This window comes from Heterodontus francisci, chromosome 1 (genome assembly GCF_036365525.1).
Source record: "Heterodontus francisci isolate sHetFra1 chromosome 1, sHetFra1.hap1, whole genome shotgun sequence".
Lineage (NCBI taxonomy): Eukaryota > Metazoa > Chordata > Chondrichthyes > Heterodontiformes > Heterodontidae > Heterodontus > Heterodontus francisci.
Window position 1 is genome coordinate 283,179,733 of NC_090371.1, and position 21,687 is coordinate 283,201,419.

The 21,687-nt window shown below is 42.5% G+C and overlaps 1 protein-coding gene across 11 annotated transcripts in view; it reads right to left on the reverse strand.

The window, feature by feature from the left end:
- Positions 1-2,179: 2,179 nt before the first annotated feature.
- The window catches only part of rufy3 (RUN and FYVE domain containing 3), a 68,899-nt gene continuing 49,391 nt past the window's right edge, over positions 2,180-21,687 (reverse strand). For 6 of the 11 annotated variants that reach the window (XM_068046667.1, XM_068046636.1, XM_068046698.1 and 3 more), the window contains 7 exons: positions 21,397-21,494; positions 16,499-16,618; positions 12,588-12,705; positions 10,588-10,673; positions 8,917-8,944; positions 8,739-8,822; positions 2,180-3,834 (listed from right to left, as the gene is read on the reverse strand). In XM_068046667.1, the coding sequence (XP_067902768.1) occupies positions 3,688-3,834; positions 8,739-8,822; positions 8,917-8,944; positions 10,588-10,673; positions 12,588-12,705; positions 16,499-16,618; positions 21,397-21,494 (681 nt within the window). In that variant the 3' untranslated portion in view covers positions 2,180-3,687. The other 5 variants (XM_068046734.1, XM_068046724.1, XM_068046688.1 and 2 more) reach the window with 4 other exon arrangements.

Genomic DNA, 21,687 nt, shown 5'->3' on the forward strand with positions numbered 1-21,687 from the left:
TCCACTGGCTCCCCCTCATCAACTCTACTAGTTACATCCTCAAAGAATTCTAGTAGATTTGTCAAGCATGATTTCCCTTTCGTAAATCCATGCTGACTCTGCCCGATTCTACCACTGTTCTCTAAGTGCTCTTCTATAAAATCTTTGATAATGGACTCTAGAATTTCCCCCACTATTGACATCAGGCTGACTGGTCTTTAATTCCCTGCTTTGTCTCTACCTCCCTTTTTAAATAGTGGGGTTACATTAGCTACCCTCCAATCTGTAGGAACTGTTCGAGTCTATAGAATCTTGGAAGATGACCACCAATGCCTCCACTATTTCTAGGGCCACTTCCTTAAGTACTCTGGGATGCATACCATCAGGCCCTGGGGATTTATCGGCCTTCAATCCCAACACCATTTCTCTACTAATACTGATTTCCTTCAGTTCCTCTCTCTCACTAAGCCCTGTGTTCCCCAACATTTCTGGTATGATATTTGTGTCCTCCTTTGTGAAGACAGAACCAAAGTATGCATTTAGTTGGTCAGCCATTTCTTTGTTCCCATAATAAATTCCCGTTTGATTGTAAGGGACCTACATTTGTCTTCAATTTTTTTTCTCTTCACATACCTATAGAAACTTTGAGTCAGTTTTTATGTTCCCCGCAAGCTTGCTCTCGTATTCTATTTTCTTCTTAATCAATCCCTTGGTCCCCCTTTGCTGAATTCTAAACTGCTCCCAATCCTCAGGTCTGTTGTTTTTTTCTGGCAAATTTATATGCCTCTTCCTTGGATCTAATGCTATCTCCAATTTCCCTTGTAAGCCATAGTTTGGCTACCTTTCCCATTTTACTTTTGCGCCAGACAGGGATAACCAATTGTTGCAGTTCATCCATGTGCTCTTTAAATGTTTGCCATTGCCTATCCACCGTCATTCCTTTAAGTAATGTTTCCCAATCCGTTATAGCCAACTTGCGCCTCATACCTTTGTAGTTTCCTTTACGAAGATTCAGGACCCTAGTCTCAGAATCAACTACGTCACTCTCCATCTTGAAGAATAATTCGATCATATTCGACCCCCAAGGGGTCTCGCACCACTAGATTGACAATTATAACTCATTACACAATACCCAGTCTAGGATGGCCTGTTCTCTAGTTGGTTCCTCAACATATTGGTCCAGAAAACCATCCTGTATACACGCCAAAAATCTCTCCCCAACGAGCATAGTTATATTTTTGTTTGAATGTTTTTGTTATTTAATTTGCACTCATGCTTGCCCTGATGAGGACAACTTACTGGGAGTTCCTCTGGTGCGTGTCTGTTTTGTCCCCCCACTATGTCAATGATATTTTCAGAACTTAGCTTCCCTCCTTTTAAAAAGGAGCATTCAGTCTCCGTGGTATTTAGCCTCTTGAATTGGTTCAAACCTCGTGTAATGTTCAGTAGTTTGTCTGCAATCTGGTGCAAAGTCTAGAGGTCAGTGCCGTGACTGTTTACACAACTTTTTGCTCTGGTCGCAACCCCCGCCCTACCCAAGATTGTCCACTAAAGTTACAGAAAACATCAAGGCCCTGAAGAAGTTCAACCCAAGTCTCGAGCGCAATTAAATAGCAGCTCATGATTTTGGCCAAATCGGTTTAGCTTTTTGTGCTATTACTGTCCTAAGATAATTGAAAACAAAATTTCGCCGTATTGTGTGTGAGAACTTTCAGCATTCAGAACTGAAGCCTTGTTAGCAAAGCTCTTTTTAAAAGAAAAAAGTATTCTCAGAATGCAGGCCACATTTATTGTATAGCCCTAGTTACTGAGATGTTGGTGATGCTTCCACAATGGTGTTGGGAATGTGATTCCAGAATGTTGGGACACAGTAACTATGAAAAAACAATGACCCTTGTTCCCATGACAGGTTCCTCTCGTGCTTTCTGGTGGTATGGGTCATGGGGAGGGGACGTGCTGTCTGAATAAGTTTGGCGAGTTCTGTAGCATGAATGTACTGCAGTGATAACAGAGTGAATATTGAATGCAATAACAGACTGCTCTGTGCTAGATAGGTGTCCCTTCAAGTGTTCTGGTGCTACTTGTCCATGCAGCATATTAAAGTATACGCTCGCAAGAGAAAAGTGTTTGTATAATCTTGTTGATTTTGAGTTCTGAGGGGGAAAAGGAAGAATCTTTTTACCTTTTGCACACAACTGCAATAGCTGAATGTAAACATTTATTCAAACAGTGTCACACACAAACATAAAACATCAGGAAATCCAGTTGAACCCAGACAGTAAATAAACAATATTCCATGGGGTCTTTCACACAGAACAATACTCCCAATCCAGTGCAAGTTTCTTTGCAATATAAGAATGCAACAATTGCCCCATATTAATAAAAGGATTCTAGTGAACAGTTTAAAGCATCATGTACTGTACTGGAGTAAAAGTTAACTGTCATTCTCATTGCAGGGTATAAGAGCTACTTTAAAATAAAGGGTAGATTGATTACTAAATCAAACACAAGTGATCTAATCTTGTAATAAACAGTCCTGAGTATATTCAATTCTTAAAACATTGTGAATATCCTGTAAAGCAAACATTTGCCATGTAAATCCCTTGTGTTCTTGATCCTATTTGAACCACAGATTGCAGTACATCTACTGTGGTAAACACAGCAGTGTCAGTTACAGATACAGATTTGAAATTAGCTCACTATAAATAGACAGTAATACAAAGCTTTTCCAGTGATCTTACTGAAAAACCTGCATCTTCTATCCCCCATGACCTGTTCATTAAAAAGAAACCTGATCATATGGCAAAAAACGACAAAATCCAGCTTAGTTTTGACCAGGCAATCCCAGCTATAAACTGTGGCTTGGCGCAGCCCGTACTGCGATTGGTATACAAACACGCACCGTCTGATGTGCAAAATCATAAATTAGAATTATAGAACACTACTCAAATCACTGTTGATCAAGGGACGAAATACAGAGATAACTACTGCATCACCACTTGTCAAAAGTGCTGTTCGTTTCCAAAGGGGCTGCGACAGCCTCACATACCAACCCCATAGGGTGGAGGGGAGGGAAAGTGGGCAAGTCGGAGGACCTCCTCATGGGTCTGTTCCTGGACCTTAGCCAAGGTGAGCATCCCATCCCCAGGGTGGGCATGGACTGTTGTGAGCAGTCGTTCTGGCTGTCTGCCTCTTTCCCGTGTCCAGGGTGCATGAGGCCTCCCATTTCTAGTGGGGGCACTGTAAGGGACTGAGGTTGTTTGAATAACAATTTTTTAAAAAACTAAAGGAAACTTCTGACTTATTAGCTGTGCCTTTTTTTAAAAAAGGGGCACTTCTGTTTGATGACATGGTGGGGCAATTCAGTATCTCTTTATCCTTTAAGAATAAGGTAACACCAGCCACATGGACTGAAGAAACAGCGTGGATGGATTTCAGATGCCTATTTTTTTTTGCCCAGCACTGCTATTTGTAGCGCACAATTACTGTTGTGCAGCAGTAGATTGTCTCGTCAGAAGAGGGAGCTTACAAAGAGCATTTAGAAGCGTGCAGGCACATCGCTTGGAACAGTATCAAAAAAGTTCTTTTTTGGAAAAATGTGGAATGCTATATGAATTTGTGCATTAACCACATGAAAAGTCAAAATAAAATTCCTGGTTCTCTCATAATTAATGGCTGTTGTTTGGTCACGTAGTCTCACAGTGTGCCTCAGGGCGGTGGTGTTGTTGAGTACTGCTGTAACAGCGCCTTGTGACAAGGATTACATACACACACGGGCTGGATAGAGGATGGTAGCGGCAATTCATTGATGACACACTTATTGCAGAAGATCGCTTGGCAATTGTTGCAGCGTTTCTATAAGAAAATTAAAGCCAGTTTAAACCCAGAGAAAGATGCATCATAAGATTGACCTGGAAGCCAACCAGGGTGCCCCAGTTGCAAAGACATGAGATATCCCACTATAACTGAGCAGGGTAAAGGCTGATCCCATACAGGGTTCTGATTGTAAGGGGTAACAAGTGACAGTATTTCCATGGACCAGTGAGATGGTTACAAAACAAGACAAATTTTAGGTAGCCTCAAAAAGAATAGGAGGAAGATTAGGAAAAAAATAATCTTTTACATATCGGATAGTTAGAATTTGGAATTCACTAAAAAAAAAACTGTCAATGAAGCAGAGTCCATGAATTCTTTTTAAAAGCGAATTATAGGTAGTTCAGTGAAAGGGTATGGGGGAAGTGAGCAGGAAAGTGATATAACTAATTGTATCATGGAGGAAAACACCAGGGCACTCCTGATGGGCTAAATGGCCTGGTCTTGTGCTGTAAATTAGGATGGGCAATAAATGCTGGCGTAGCCAGCGACGCCCACATCCCATGAATTAATTTTTTAAAAATGCTTTCCATCAATGAATCAGTCATTTATCACTGAGAATGGCATGTGTGACAAATTCTCTCTGACCTGGACTTTCCTCCGTATTTGCCACCCAGAGACGCGTGCAATTTGGTTTTTAAATACATCCCTTATATTGGGATTTTGGGCATCCGTGCGTAAATACAAAATGCCAGAGTCTTCTCGATCCAGTATCCGCTACCAGTATCCTAATTTGCACCAAGTCGTGTTCACCCATCACTCCTCTGCTCACTGACTTATACTGGCTTCCAGTCCAGCAACACCTCGATTTTAAAATTCTCATCCTTGTTTTCAAATTCCTCCATGGTCTCACCTCTCCCCTCCCTATCTCTGCAACCTCCTCCAGCCCCACAACCCTCTGAGATCTCTGCGCTCCTCCAAGTCTTGCAAATTCCAGTTTCCTTTGCTCTAACATTGGTAGCCGTGCCTTCAGCTGCCTGGGCCCTAAACTCTGGAATTCCCTCCCTAAACCTCTCCGTCTCTCTCTCCTCTATGATGCTTCTTAAAACCTACCTCTGACCAAGCTTTTGGCCACTGGTCCTAATATGGCTGTCTCAAATTTAGTTTGATAATGCTCCTGTGAAGCACCTTGAGATGTTTTACTATGTTAAAGGTGCTATTATATAGATGTAAGTTTTAGTTTTTTAGTTTTAGAGATACAGCACTGGAACAGGCCCTTCGGCCCACCGAGTCTGTGCCGACCATCAACCACCCATTTATACTAATCCTACACTAATCCCATATTCCTACCACATCCCCACCTGTCCCTATATTTCCCTACCACCTACCTATACTAGGGGCAATTGCTAATGGCCAATTTACCTATCAACCTGCAAGTCTTTGGCATGTGGGAGGAAACCGGTGCACCCGGAGGAAACCCACGCAAACACAGGGAGAACTTGCAAACTCCACACAGGCAGTACCCAGAATTGAACCCGGGTCACTGGAGCTGTGAGGCTGCGGTGCTAACCACTGCGCCACCAAGTTGTTGATGTCTGTCCATCAAATTATCAGAATAAGTCTCCGCCCACACAACTGGCCCACCCAGTGAATCAAACACCAGTCATAGTGTTTGTTATGGGGTGTGGGGGCTCAATATTGTGACCAGTTTCAGGTGTAGCAGGGAACAAGGTCATTGTTTTCTTGTCTATTGCAATTTTGATTTTTTTTTGGAGCATTTTTATAAAAGTAATCCTCACCAAACCCCGCTCAGTCAATGTAGTTTTATGGCCTGAGTACCTGTCACATTAAATACTGAAAGACTTCCCCGATTGTAAGGGCTTAAACATTTTGTACCTGATCTGCATGAATGATGGTCATCATCATCAATAACAACTTGTATTTATATAGCGCCTTAACATAATAAAACATCCCAAGGCACTTCATAGGAGCAATTATAAAACTGAATGAGTCACATAAGGAGATATTAGGTCAGATAACCAAAAGCTTGGTCAAAGAGATAGGTTTTAAGGAGTGTCTTGAAAGGAGGAAAGCAAGGTGGAGAGGTTTATGGACAGAATTCCAATGCCTGCGTCCCAGGCAGCTGAGGGCACAGCCGCCAGTGGTGGAGCGATTAAAATTGGGGATGCTCAAGAGGCCAGAGTTAGATCAGTGCAGATATCTCAAAGGTTTGCGGGGCTGGAGGAGATTACAGAGATAGTGAGGAGCTAGGCCACAGAGGGAGTTGAACACAAGGATTAGAATTTTAAAATCAAGACGTTTCTTGATCGGGAGCCAATGTTGATCAGTGAGCACAGTGGTGATAGGTGAACAAGACTTGCTGTGAGCTAGGACATGGGCAGTAGAGCTTTGGATGATCTCAAGTTCATGAATTCATCAAATTTAGAAATCCAAGGATGCATAAAGTCTTGGCGTTCGTGAAAGTTTAATAAACCTCCAATAGTGCAGTGCTCCCTCAGTAACTGGTTGGGAGTTTTAGCCTGGATTTTGAGCTCAAGTCTCTGGAGTGGGACTTGAACCCACAATCCTCTGGCTCAGAGACAAGAGTGCTATCCACTGAGCCACAGCCAAACCACAAATGTTTGTGGGTGAGATAAACTTCTAAAAGGCTTGCTGGCTGATGTAAGCAACCACACTTTGTTTCTCCCCAGGTTTGGACCTGCTGGGAGTGCAACACAGCCTGGAATGTTAGTTAGCAGTCAGTTAAATCATTGAAACAAAGCTGGTTAGACAGAACTTTAAAGGATAATCCACAGATATCAGATTTAACAGGATAAATAGGGTCCACAGTATCCACATATTGCACCAACAGAGATCTGAACACATGCCAAATAGTTTTCTGGTTCTCTTGCTATATTTATCTGAGAATCAAGATATCTCACCTCAATCAGCTCTTCTAATTTAACATCACTACTAAATTTGTACAGAAGCTTGGTTAGACCGCACTTGGGAGTAGTGTGCAGAGTGCGGGACTCCATATTACAGAGACGACATAGAGGCACTGGTGAAGGTGCAAAAAGATAGACATGAATGATGCCAGAACTGAGAGGTTAGAACGATCAGGAAAGAATGAACAGGCTGGGCTCTTTTCTCCAGAAGAGAGAGAAGGCTGAGGGGCCTAGATAGAGTGGATAGGAAGGACCTATTCCCATTAGCAGAGGGGTCAACAATCAGGGCACACAGATTTAAAGTAATTGGTAGAATAATTACAGGGGATTTGAGGGGAGTTTTTTCACCCAGAGGATGGTGGGGATCTGGAACTCACTGTCTGAAAAGGGTGGTAAAGGCAGAAACCCTCATTGTATTTAAAAAAACGCTTGGATACGCACTTGAAATGGCATAACCTACAGGGTTACAGACCAAGAGCTGGAAGCTGGGATTAGACAGCTCTTTCTTGGCCGGCACGAACACAATGGGCCAAGTGGCCTCCTTCAGTGCTTAAAATCTGTTTTTCTAAGATGTTCCCACTTTGGGTAAGGACAAAACTGGGGGCCATAAATACAAGAAGTCACTAATAGGGAATTCAGGAGAAACTTCTTTACCCATAGAGTGGCGAGAACGTGGAACTCGCTACCACAGGGAGTGGTTGAGGTGAACAGTCTCGATATATTTAAGAGGAAGCTGGATAGGTAAATTGGCCATTATAAATTGCCCCTAGTGTAGGTGGTAGGGAAATATAGGGACAGGTGGGGATGTGGTAGGAATATGGAATTAGTGTAGAATTAGTATAAATGGGTGGTTGATGGTCGGCACAGACTCGGTGGGCCGAAGGGCCTGTTTCAGTGCTGTATCTCTAAACTAAACTAAACACGTGGGAGAAAGGAATGGAAGGATATGGCGATAGGGTGAGATGAAGTAGGTGGGAGGAGATTGCATGGAGCATAAACGGCAGCAGGGCCGAATGGCCTGTTTTTGTGCTGTAAACTCTATTGAATACTGTGAGTGAAAATACTGAGTAACAGCCAATGAGATGTGAAGCATGTGAAAATGTTTCATCATCTGTGGTTAGCCCTTTATAAATTCCCAGGAATATAGAAGATTAAGAGGTGATTTGATGGAGGTATTTTTTGAAAGGGCAGATAGAGAGAAACTTTGATGGGGAAATCTAGGAGATGAGGGCATAACCTTAAAATCAGAGCCAGGCCATTCAGGAAAGAAGTTAGGAAACACTTCTTCACACAAAGGGGTGGAACTCTCTGCCACAGAAAGCATTAAGATGCTGGGGCTCAATTCATCATTTTAAATCTGCGATGAAAGACTCTTGCTAGCCAAGGGTATTAAAGGATATGGAACCAACGCAGGTGGACGGAGTTAGAATACAGATCGGTAATGATCTTACTGAATGGTGGAACAGGCTCGAAGGGCTGAAGGGTCTCCTCCTGTACCTATGTTCTAATTAAAAACTTACATTTAAATAGCTAGTGATGCAGTAAAATGTCCCAATGTGCTTCACAACCAACCAGAATTCACACTGAGCCACATAAGGAGATATTAGGACAGGTGATGAAACTTGGGAAGCATTAAAGAGCATCTTAAAAGGAGGAGAGAGGTGTCAAGAGGCAGAGAGGTTTAGGACGTGAATTTCAGAATTTTGGGCCCAGGCAGCTGAAGGCACAGCCACAAATGGTAGAACGATAAAAATCAGGGATGTGCAAGAGGCCAAATTTGGAAGAGATCAGGGAGGGTTGTGGGGCTGGAGGAGGTTATAGAGAAAGGGAGGGTTGAAACTATGGGGAGATTTGAACAGAAGGATGAGAATTTTAAAATCGAGGTGTTACTGGTCTGGGGGCCAATATAGGTCAGCGATCAGAGGGGTGATGGGTGTATGGGACTTGGTGAGATTTAGGATGCGGGCAGCAGAGTTTTGGATGCAATGACTATTGTACCTTAGACCTGGTGACTGAGGATTCCTCTTGACAGAGTTTGCAAATTGCATTCTCCTGCCTCTCCAATATCGACCATTCGGATTCCTGTGAGACATAATGTTGGACAGTTACAAAGCCAGCCTCTTTCAAAAAATGTGCAGAACTATGAGGATTATAACAGACAAAACGGATTACTAACCATTTCCGCTTCTGTTACTGCACTTGACCTGAAAATATAAAGAACACAGGAGTTCGATGTCATTTTGCAGAATCATCGAGCTCATTATGTGAATGAAGTTCATGATCCCACTGTATGTATGCCAGCCAAATCAGCAGTTGAGAGCAGAGAAAGGGGGGGGGGGGGTGAGAAAAGACAGAGAGAAATGGGGGGGGGGGGGGGTGTGGGGAGGGAGAGAGAAAGGGGGGGGGAGGGAGAAAGCGGGAGGGAGAGAGAGAAGAAAAAGAGGGGGAGAGAGAAAAAAGGGTAGAGGGAGAGAAAAAAGGGTAGAGGGAGAGAAAAAAGGGGAGAAAGAGAAAAAAGGGGAGAAAGAGAAAAAGGGGAAAGAGAGATAAAGGGGAGGAGAGAAGGGGAGTAGAGAGACAGACAGAGAAAGAATCACAGAATTGTTACAGTATAGGAGGCGGCTATTTGGCCTATCGTGCCTGGATCGACTCTCCGAATGAGCAATTTACCGAGTGCCATTTCCCCCACCTTCTCCCTGTAACCATGCACATTCTTCCTTTAGACAACAGCCTAATCCCCTTTTGAATGCCTCGAATGAACCTGCCTACACCACTCTCAGGCAATGCATTCCAGACCTTAACCACGCGGTGAGAATTTTTTTTCTCCTGTCTCCATTGCTTCTTTTACCAATTACTTTAAATCTGTGCTCTCTCATTCTTGATCCTTTCACAAGTGGGAACAGTTTCTCCCTACCTACTTTGTCCAGGCACCTCATGATTTTGAATACCTCTATCAAATCAGAAAGCGAAAGAGAGAAAAGGGCTAAGTTCACTTTGTTTCAGTATGAATTTCCTTAAGGCTGGGGATGTTACACTGGATAGCCCTCAGCACACCGAGTCAAGGAAAACTCGATGCTGACAATGGGCACCAACAAGGGGAATGAGTTCCACCCACAACATTCAACCTCCCTCATCTTCAGCTGCATTTAAAAAGTCAATCAGGACAATGTGGTTTTTTGTTTTTAACATTAAGAAAAAAGAAACAAAGTAAAAAAGGATGTTAATGATTTTTATTTTTTGACCATCTATGGTTTTAATTTGATTAATTGGGGTCTGGCTGGAGATACTGAGCAAGATACAGAAGGAGCTGATCATTGGGTGATTAATCTAGTCTTTCAGCTCTCAGTATTGCTCACTAATTCCTCCAGCACTTTCCAATAAATAATCCATTAACATAACCTAACAATTCTTAAACAGTTGCACAACCATAATGTAACAAGAACTTATATTTATATAGCACCTTTAGCATAATAAAACGTCCCAAGGTGCTTCACAGCAGCATTATAAAGTATGACAGCGAGCCACATAAGGAAATATTAGATCAGGTGGCCAAAAGCTTGATTAAAGAGGTAGTAAGAAGAGTGTCTTAAAGGAGGAAAGCGAGGTGGAGAGGCGGAGAGGCGTAAGGAGGGAATTCCAGAGTGTGGGACCTAGGCAACTGATGGCGCAGCCACCAATGGTGGAGCAATTAAAATTGGGGATGCACAAGAGGCCAGAATTAGAGGAGCACAGATATCTGAGGGTTGTGGGGCTGGAGGAGGTTACAGAGATTGAGAGGGGGAGGTCATGGAATACACAAAATAAATCCTCAATACTTAATAATACAAGAAACTGAGCATTAAAATACCTTGTTGGTTGCTGGGTTCCGTTTAGAGATCTGTCCTCTCCTGCTTGCTGGAGTTTAAGGTTTTCTTCTTGGAACTGTTCCAACTCCTGTCAAATTTCCAACACCCCCATCACCCAAAAATAATTAGTACACGATAAACAGAACAATCACACTGGAGAACAAAAAAAATCCTTTGCAAATGCAGCAAGGTTATGGGTCACAACAATGTTAATACTGCAATCACATTACAAATCGCACTGGTGATCAAAGGCTTGGTCAGAGAAGTAGGAGTGTCTTAAAAGGGAGGAGAGAGAGAGAGGCAGAGAGGTTTAGGGAGGAAATTCCAGAGCTTAAGGCCCAAGCAGCCTAAGGTACGGCCACCAATGTCAGAGAGATGGTTATGTGGAAGAGATTAGAATTATAGGTGCAAAAACAGAAAATGCTGGGAACACTCAGCAGATCAGGCAGCATCTGTGGAGAGAGAAACAGAGTTAATGTTTCAGGTCTGATGAAAGGTCACAGATCTGAAACGTTAACTGTTTCTCTCTCCACAGATGCTGCTTGACTTGCTGTGTATTTCCAGTATTTTCTACCTTTGTTTCAGATTTCCAGCATCCGCAGTATTTTGCTTATGCAGATTTGGAAGAGCACTGAGATCTCAAATCGGTGGTGCTGGAGGAGGTTACAGAGATAGGGAGGGGATGAGGCCACAGAAGGATTTTATTTTCTTATTACTCTTTCATGGGATGTGGGCATCACTGGCAAGCCCAGCAATTGTTGCCCATCCTGAATTGTCCTTGAGGAGGTGGTGGTGAGCTGCCTTCTTGAACTGCTGCAGTCCATGGGGTGTAGGTTTACCCACTGTGCTGTTAGGGAGGGAGTTCCAGGATTTTGACCCAGCAGCAATATTGTTCCAAGTCAGGGTAGTGTCTGACTTAAAGGGGAACTTGCAGGTAGTGGTGTTCCCATGCAAGGATCAAAATTAAAAGAGCTGTTGCCGGACCAGGAGCCAATGTCGGGGAGATGGTGGCGTAGTGGTATTGTAACTAGGCAAGTAATCCAGAAGCCCAGGCTAACATCCTGGTGGACTTTAAATTCAATTAATTAATAAAAATCAGAAATTGAAAGCTAGTCTCAGTAATGGTGCCATGAAACAATCAATTGTCATAAAAACCCACCTCGTTCACTAATGTCCTTTAGGGAAGGAAATCTGCCATCCTTACCTGGTCTGGCCTGCATGTGACTCCAGACCAACAGCAATGTGGTTCATTCTTAACTGCCCTCTGAAATGGCCAAGTATGCCACTCAGTTGTCAAGCGCAATTAGGGATGGGCAATAAATGCTGGCCTTGCCAGCGACGCTCGCATCCCATGAAAGAATAAAAAAAGTCAGCGAGCACAGTGGGGTGCACAGGACGTGGTGATAGTTAGGACATGGGGCAGCAGAGTTTTGGATGACCTCCAATTTATAGAGGGTACAAGATGGGAGGCCAGTCAGGAGAGCTCCCATTCATTGTCACTGGATGAAATTCCTGAAATTCCCGATCTAATCAGCACAAGACGTGTAGCTCTTCAAGGAGAAAGTTCATCACCACCATCTCAGATTACCAAGGCATGGACAATAAATACCAGCCTTGCCAGCATCAAATATTCATTCCCACAGTCAAACAAAACCACATCCTTATGTGTAAACTATTAGGCGGCCTCCTAAGTTTCAGTTGCCACATCCATCAGGTTGCTTTTAATTTTGTCCTGAGGGACAGGCCAATAGAATTGTGGAAAAGGCATATTGCTTATTTGAGTCACAGCCTGAACAATTAGGTTAAAGGCTTGGTGTTCAATAACAACCCACAATCTCTTGTGCCTCTGCGCTAAGATTTACATTTATAAGCAACAGCCAACTTGGAGCAGCTCTCATTTCATGTTACACATGGAAAGATCATCAGTCATCATTTGCAAGTCCAACGAATTCAAGATTCATGCAGTTTTTGTCAACATTGGAGTCCAGTGTTGATCATTTACCTTCTTCATATAGGTCATTTGTTGCTGATCAACCTTTATTTGTTCTGAGCTGTTACTGCGATGGGGATCATTATGCAAATTCTGTTTTCGCTCCTTTAAACCCATTTCCAACTGGGAACTGAAGACAGAGGAATGCAATCAGGCAGAGCGATGGAGTGACCATTTCGATTATCTGGTTTACAATAACAAACTCGAAGTGTATTTTGTCCTGCATTTACAGTGTTAACCTGGCATGGGATATGGAATAAATCGACAAAGCTGCATTAAAAAAACTCAAAAGGAACATTACTTCTACACCAATGGACAGTAAATCAATTGGGCTCGTTTCCAAACCGGATTCCAATCCAAAAGTAATCAAAGGGGCTAATGTAATGTTGACCTTCATCTCAAAAAGGCTGGAATATAAAAGTGAGGAAGTTACGCTTCAATTGTACAGAGCTTTGGTTAGACCTGATCTTGGACTGTTCAGTTCTGGGCACGCACTTCAGGAAAAGATATGATGGTCTTGGAGGGGCACGATGCAGATTTACCAGAATGATATCATGGCTAAAAAGTTTAAAATATGAAGACAGTTTGCACAAACATGCTTGAAATCCCTATATCTTACATTAGATCACCCTTTAACCTTCTAAGTATTGAAAATTATTAAAACGATTTGATTGGGTACATAGAAAGAGAAACTCTTTTCTCTGATGGCGAGTCCAGAACAAGGGGACAGAATCTTAAAATTAGATAAAGTTCTGATGAAAGGTCATCAACCTGAAACATTGGGTAGAATTTTATGCTCTCCCCTGCGGTGGGTTTGGAGGGAGGTGGGATGATGGTGGGAGGGGGACTCCGCCACCATCATGTCTCCATCGAAGTTTAGTCCGGGGCTGGAAGCCCTGCCGCCACGCAGGAAGCATAGCACCAAAGACCCATGTGGGTTGCTTCCCGGGTAGGGGAGTGGGGGGCAGGGTCCCTCATTCAAAGGCACTTAGTGCCTGAACGAGGGACCCAGCATTGGGAAGGGAGGGCTCAATGAGGGCCACCCCCTGCCTCTGCTGTCGAACTCCTTTCCCTGCAACACCCCTCCCACCCTGACTTACCTTAAGCCTGGTTCCAGCGTCACTCCTCGGTGTCTGGTTGCTGCAGTTATCTCTGATTGACCAGCAGTTCTGCAAGGCTGGGACTTCCGGCAGCAAGGTCCTAAATTGTACAGAAGGCCCTGACTGGCTCTAAATTCAACAGGCCTTCCGTGCAAGAGGTGATGTGGGGATCTCAGCGTCGGTTTCCCCCGATGTCGGGCCCCCTGCCACCAGCACAAAGTTTTCCCCATTAACTTTGTTTCTCTCTCCACAGATGCTCCCTGATCTGCTGAGTATTTCCAGCAATTTCTGTTCTTATACCTTCAAATTAGAGCCAAGCCATTCAGGGGTGATGTCAGGAAGCACATCTTCACACAATCAGCAGTGGAAATCTGGAACTTTTATCCTCAAAGAACTGTTGAGGCTGAGGATCAATTGAAAATTGCAAAATGGAGATTGATAAATTTTTGTTGGGTAAGAATATTAAGGGTTACGGAACCAAATGGGTAAATAGAGTTAAGGTACAGATCAACCATGATCCAACTGAATGGCAGGAACAGACTCAAAGGGCTGAACAGCCTCCTATGTTCCCAGCTGGGTAAGACTGACATGAAGACTATTGGGAAAGGGCATGGAGAGGCTGCTGGCAGGGACTCCCAGGAAAGAGCCCCAGCAGTGAAATAAACAGATTGGGACTGGGACCCCCTGAGTGGAGGATGGAGAGAGAGTGAGAGTGAGAGAGAGAGAGGGGGGACAGAGGGAGGTGGTCACATTTCTGGGGTGTGGTGGGATGCCCAGTATGGGAAAGGTGCAAGTTTTCCCCATGAGGCAAATCAGTTTCTCCTAACATACAAAGAATCCTTGATAAACTTTTTTTATGTCAATCACTTGTTGCCTCCACCTGCCTCTGCGGTTCCTGGTAATTCTCAGTGTTCACGGCACTGAACCATGCAATAAGTTTAATAAAAAAGCATTGACGTCTGAATGACAACAGGTCTGAACTTTTCAATCTCAACCAGGCCCTCACCTGCCCAGGAAGTGGGGCTCACACATTGTCCAAAACATGGCATTAAAATGACGTGCAACGTGAAGTTGGAGAGCAGCATGCTGCCACAATTTTAACCTCCCCCCACCCCCACGTTGTGCTGTTCTAGTCTGGCACGGTGGTGGTTTTGGGGATTAGGGGCTGGAATTAAAATTCAGGGCTAAGAACCTTAAGCTCTGCTCTTAAAAAACAAGTTTTAATGACAAATCTCCCAGAAATACCATGACTGGATGAAACAAACAGGGAGGTAATACCAGAACTGACAGGAAAAAACAAATCAGGAAAGGCTAAACAGGCTGGTGCTCTATTCTCAAGAAAAGAGGATGAGAAGTGACCTGATGGACAAATGCATAATTATGAAAGGGTTTGATAGGGTAGACTTAGAGAAAATGTTTCCACTTGTGGGGGAGACCAAAACTAGCAGCCATAAATATCGAAGGGCCGAGTGGCTTACTCCTGCTCCTAATTCGTATGCTCGTATTAATAAATCCCAAACAGAATTCTAGAGAAACGTCTTTACCCAGAGTGGTGAGAATGTGGAACTCGCTACCGCATGGAGTGGTTGAGGTGAATAGTATAGATGCATTTAAGGAGAAACTAAATAAACACCTGAGGGAGAAAGGAATAGAAGGATATGTAGATAGAGTGAGATGAGGAGGCTTGTGATAAACACCAGCATGGACCAGTTGAGCTAAATGCCTGTTTCTATGCTGTAAATTTTATGTTAGAGCTACTGCCACAGATGTATTACATCTATTAGCAGAACTTGAACAAGCAAACCCACTTTTTCGACTGCAAGTAATAAGTGTGTGCTGTAGCAATTTTGCTAATGAATCATGAGACATTACAGATATCTCAACTGATGCAACTCAGCATTCATGTAGCTGAAGCCTCACCATTAGAGAATATTCTCTGTCTTAAATAGGCTAAAAAAAAAGTACAATCCACTCCTGCCAGTTTAGTTACTAATAGAATTAATTATCCAATTATTTTTAATTGAGCAATGTAATGACAGAAAAGCAGGTATTATAGTGTTACGTTTTTATTGTTTTTCCTATTAACTCTGGCTCTTTTACCAATCCACTTATATTTGTGGCCTCTGGTTATTGACTCTTTAGCAATTTGAAATTGTTTCTCTTCATTTATTCTATCTAAACCCTTCCTAAACACCTCCAACAAATCTCCTCTTAGCCTTCTCTCCTTTTAAGAGGACAACCCCAGCTTCTCCAGTCTGTCCACCTAACTAAAGTCCCTCATCCCTGGAACGGTTCTAGTAAATCTTTCCTGCACCCTCTCCAAAGTCTTCCTGTCTTTCCTAAAGTGTGGTGCCCAGAATTGGACATAATACTCCAGCTGGCCAAACTAGTATTTTATGAAGGTTTACCATAACTTTCTAAATGTTTTTGAAAGGGGTGGCCATTTAGGACTGAAATGAGGATAAATTTCTTCACTCAGAGGGTTGTCAATCTTTGGAATTCTCTATCCCAGAGAACTGTGGATTCTCAGTCGTTAATATATTAAAGACAGAGGTTGACAGATTTTTGGACACTAAGGGAATTAAGGGATATGGTGATAGTGCGGGAAGGTAGAGATAAAAGATCAGCCATGATCTTATTGAATGGTGGAGCAGGCTTGAAGGACCAAATTGCTGACTTCAGCTTCTATTGCTTGTGTTTTTATAACACTCTACAAAGCAAGTGACTGGTTGTCCACACAAACATGCATCAATTTGCGCTAAGCTATGCTCCTGCTGTTCTCCCTCTCCCCACTACTGACAGTGCAATCATGAGGTCACCTACCGTTGCTTGGTGAGCATATCCACCTCTTGCTGCAAACTGACGATCTTCTCGCCAAATTCCTGCTTGAAGAGCCAGTTGGCCTCCTCAGCCGACCGCCAGTTGTTTTCCATCTGTCGCAATCTGGGTTTGAGCCAGATGAGTTTGTGGTAAAACAAAAAGCCATGGTGGAGGTGGAGGAAAGGGGGTGGTAAAAGATCAAGTTTAAACAAACAAAAAAAACTCAATGATGGTTCAAAACAGACAAAACAAAATGGAAGCCTTGCCAAAGGAAAGGGGATCCAAGCAGAGAGATGGTTTTCTTTCCAAGTGTTTTATTTTGATCTATTACTACACAGTTCACAATAATGATGTTTAATTAACAAAACAATTCTTTTTTTGACATTTCTTTCCTCCCAGAAAAAACAAATCTTTGCACCAGAATTAACTCCAATGCAACAGCCAAAACCTCGAACGCATTCAATCTAGATTTTTTTTTTAAATAAAAAGTAATTTCGGACAGCATAGTGCAAAAGCAGGTATTGGTTGCACGACGAATTCCCGTATTACCCAATTAGCAAACAATGTGTTTGTCTCTGAAAGCCAACTGTTTAATCCCACACACTTCACAATTAATTCCACATATGCTACTTGGTTCCGGATCCTCTAATGGACAGGTTAAAATCTGGTTACATTTTGGCATCAGCCCATCACATGTTCACTTTAAACAGGAGGTCATGTTGGAACACCCAGGAATGTGTAGTAGTTAGGTTGTAGATCAGCCAAGATTTCACTGAATAGCAGAACAGGCTCGAGGGGCTAAATGGCCTCCTCCTGTTCCTACTATTTATTACAGAATAGTTTAGGCAGAATTTACCCAAAATGGGGTTTGGGCAAATGGAACTGTCCAGTTTAAGTACAGAGAGCCACAACATTACAAATTCAGAGGATTTAATTTGCAAACAAAAAAAACCCAAATTATTAGTGAAATCTGCTCATCACCATACCATTTTATATTGCAAGTCAATCGTTAAACTCTGAAATGGCAAACTGTTTGTTACGAATGTCCATACAGTGTGAAAATCTTGCAGAGCAGTCTCAGTAGAAGAATCTCCTTGGCTGACTATTCTATAAAGTGAAGGCTTGCTGTGAACTAGCCCAGCACTAATCCCATGAAAAATAAACATGTGAATTATTCCTCTTCACCTGTCTAACAGCATTTTCAAAACCCATTTAACTTGATCCTACAGCCTCCATCACCTCCAACGTCACTTCCGTTTGTTTTTTCGACAAGTGTCTGTCAAAATGAACAAACTCACCCGCACATTGTTATTGGCAGAATCCCTAATCTAGCAATTCTACCGTCAATCTACACTTTACAAACGGAAAACAATAAAAGTCGGTAACACTGCACCTCATTTTCTGCTTTCCTCATTCAATGGGAGTGTCTGCAATAGATTCAAACCCATTACCCTATTCCCACACACCTTAGTAAAAAGATTTGCCTTTATAAAGTGCCTTTCATAACCTCAGGACGCCCAAAGCGCTTCCAAGCCAAAGAAGTATTTCTGAAGTATACTCACTGTTGTAATGTAGGATAGGCACCAGGTAATTTGCAGACAGCAAGCTCCCACACATAGCAATGTGACAACTAACTGGTAATCTTTTTCAGTGATGTCCCTGGTCAATATGTATTCCCCTAAATCGTTGCATTTGGCAAAAAAAAGGGCAAGCACAACTGGCCAGGTGGCAAAACAAGGGGAGCAAGGTTTGGGATTGATCCTCCAAAAAATATTCAGAGGATTGCAACTGGCCTGTATCTCTGAAGTCCGGACTAATGCAAACTGCTGGACGCTTTTGTGCTTCAACCCCCCCCAAAGCTGAAGGCTAAAAAGGTGAATCATAGCATCCAATGCTGTACTTCATGGCTGTGAAATCTTCCAACATCAAGCTCATTCCCAAACCAACACAACGCCAAGTCAAAGAATGCTGAATAGATTTTTTAAAAACCTTTCCCGATGAATCATCATCAAGGATTATGGTAAAGGTGTATGATAATAAGGCGACTTCACCGTACACTCTTATTTCTATAATCTTGGATATTTCTGTCAAGCTTCCATGACATATCAAAGTGGCCAAGGTCAACAACAGAAATGCAATTGCACTCAGCATTTTGGCTTCAAATGGGCTCATTTTAAAATTGAAGAAATTGACAACTACTTTAAAAGTGAAGCTTTCTGCTGAAGGTGGCAAAGTATTCTTGAGGAAATCATACCACTCACATACCATAAAGAAACCAGGCCATGTAAATGGTGGCAAAAAGGGCCACAAGTGAAACATGAATTATTCAAATACTATAATAAACATTTTTGCAGTTGATCTTTAATTGAAAAAAAAATGCTTCACTGCAAACTGTAACCACAACTTTTAAAAGGTTTTTCTCTCCCGACGCCGGGTTAGTAGAATATCTTCTCTCTTGATGCCTAGTGTTTCTGCACAAGTTTCCCAGCTGCAATGTTTAGATTTCTAGCTTGTTTCACCAAATCATTTTCACTTTTTTTTTTGAGACAAGTTCAGGGAGAGCAGGAGGTAGGTGAAGACATTGCAAAAACCGAAGGAGGAGGGAAGATGAAGAATAAAAAAGTAAAAAAGGAACAGGAGAAAAAAGAGAGACACGGTAAACAGCACTTTCATTAGCAAATTTGCAGGTTGAAATGATCTTTCCATTGTATTAAAGCACTCATATCTTAAAGCATCAATGCTTGTACATTCACAGTCCCAAATATTTACAAGCCCAGAGGGCGATTTGGACATGTCAATCAAGCAGATCTATTCATATTCACCATCACTTCCACATGTCCCCAGGTGCTTCCCCCTCCAACCACCCCTCTCACACTACATGCATAGAGGTATAAAGTAGGGGTGGGGGGGCACAAAAGCACTGGACTAATAGTGAGGGGAAATTATTTTGCATCATTTACATTTCCAGAGTTCAATATTCTATGCTAATACTACTACGCCTCTGGGGGTGTATAGCAACTCTATTACTGGCCAGAATGGAGATGATTGACAGGAGAATTACCCAACCACTGCTATAAGTGACTGGGACTGATTTTACCCACATTATTCTGTAACTATCCTCAACTGACTGTATTTTGCTGGAGAAATCACCCTGCTGTTAATCAGGAGAAGTTGCTGTAGTTTTAGTCATGACTTTTGTTTATTGTAGTAAATAGAGACCCTTTTTAAATGGACTCGGTCCAGCACTGTTTAAATAGACTCTGTTTGCTGAGTAAATGGACTTTTCTGTAAAACAGACTGGCTGGTACAAGTCCTGCCCAAAGTCCCACCCTGCCTCCAACTCATTGGCCGAGGCAGTGGAGTCAACAGGCACTCTGCAAAGTATGATTCACCTGGATATGAGGTCTAATGTTTGCTATTACTAGCAGAAAAGGAATAAAAATAATGAAATACTAAACTGGATTCTAGTCCGTGTTGAACAAAAAAAAAGCACAGGTGGGCACAGTACCTCATGTTACAGTAATACACTAGGGTATGTTTAGATTTAATTCACTGGGAAACAGGAAAGTACAGCCATGTCCATTCATTAAGACCGAAGATGGAGGGAGGGCTAATGGTCACTAAAGAAATTAAACATGTTGAGCCTGTCTGAGAACTCTGCATATACCATAATCATTCTTTCATAACTAAACCATCATTGACCAGAGCCAGCACAGGTATGATGGACTGATGGCTTCCTGCTATACAGTTCTATTTGAGCAGAACATTTTCAGACTGGGTTCGGCCCAGCTCACGGCAGTACACCATGGTGTAATTTCATTCTGTGACATTTTGGACTAGACAGCTTACAACCTACAAGTTTGGTTTACTGCCAGCAGAATGAAGTAAAAGTGCAGGACAGTGGGTGCAGTACTGACAGAAACAATCGCAGGCTTATACGGAAAGAGCAGTGGTGGGAGCGGCATGGCAAAGCGAGTGGGATTAATCAGATAGCTCGTTCTAAGAGCCAGCATAGACACAATGGGCTGAATGGCCTCCTGTTCTATATGATTCCATGTAAGTTTCCAATGGCATTACAATTGAGAAATCTAGGCTGGGACCTTAATTCTAAGATTGACCATTGGTGACAGCATTTTTAAAAAAGGTAAATAAAAATTCAACAAAATACCATGACTGTTAAAGGGAAGATCAATCATTTATTTTGCTTCCTTTTAGCTAAATGCAATCATTAAATTTTGTTACATCTCTTTCCTAACCCACTGACCAGCTTGTGTTTTATCTTACACGGGCACACAGTTTATGTCATGCCCCTACTGGTTTAGGAAGATCCATCAATTTTAAAAGTGATTTCCTCGATTCAAACAGTGCCAATAACACACTGACATGCGGTCAAGTAGAGCCCGACAGTGGTACAATGGGCTTGGAGAGTCAGTGTAAGGCACCTAGTGAGGGCCACGTCCCTGCTTGCAGGTATGATGGACAGGCGGGGAAAGATAAAATAAAAAAATGCAAAGTGAATCTATACTTCATCTCTTTGTGCTGTGGTATCTGCTAATTCTTTAATGGGGGCTGTCAAGGAAGTGGAAGCGACAGAGGGAGAAATATAGGCGAGTATTAAAAACATTTGACGTACCAAACAGCACATTTGTTTTTTTAAACAAACAGATTTTGAGCCCGTGTGATCATACCACCTGGGATTATTTGAGCTTCTATTATTGAAACTAGCACTCCCAAATGGAAAAGCACCTAACTCCTGCTCTCTGTATCTAAACTTTATTAGATGCAGACAAGTTGGTCGCAATCTGAAACCGTGCAGTCAGACTATCTGGTGTTCAAAGTGTGGACTGAAAAATCACTTGTCAAGCAACCTGTAGGCTGCACATGCACACTGTGATATTTACCTTTGCTCCAGTTGCCTAATGGTACAACTCATCTGGTGAGCCTTCTCCTCCAAACGAGCAATGATTTCATTCTTCTGTCTGATCACAGTATCAGAGCCCTGTGACATTTAAAAGAAACCAGCATTTGCAAAAAAGAGAAAGAGCACACTGAATCTTCTTTGTGCATTGAAGAATCTGTTAGTTGCAGCAAGATCGACTGCTGATAATTCAAAGTTGCTTTTTTTAAAATAAAATAAAAAGGCTGCAATATGGTGACATCACTGTTCCCAGTAGAACGGAAATGACTGGGTA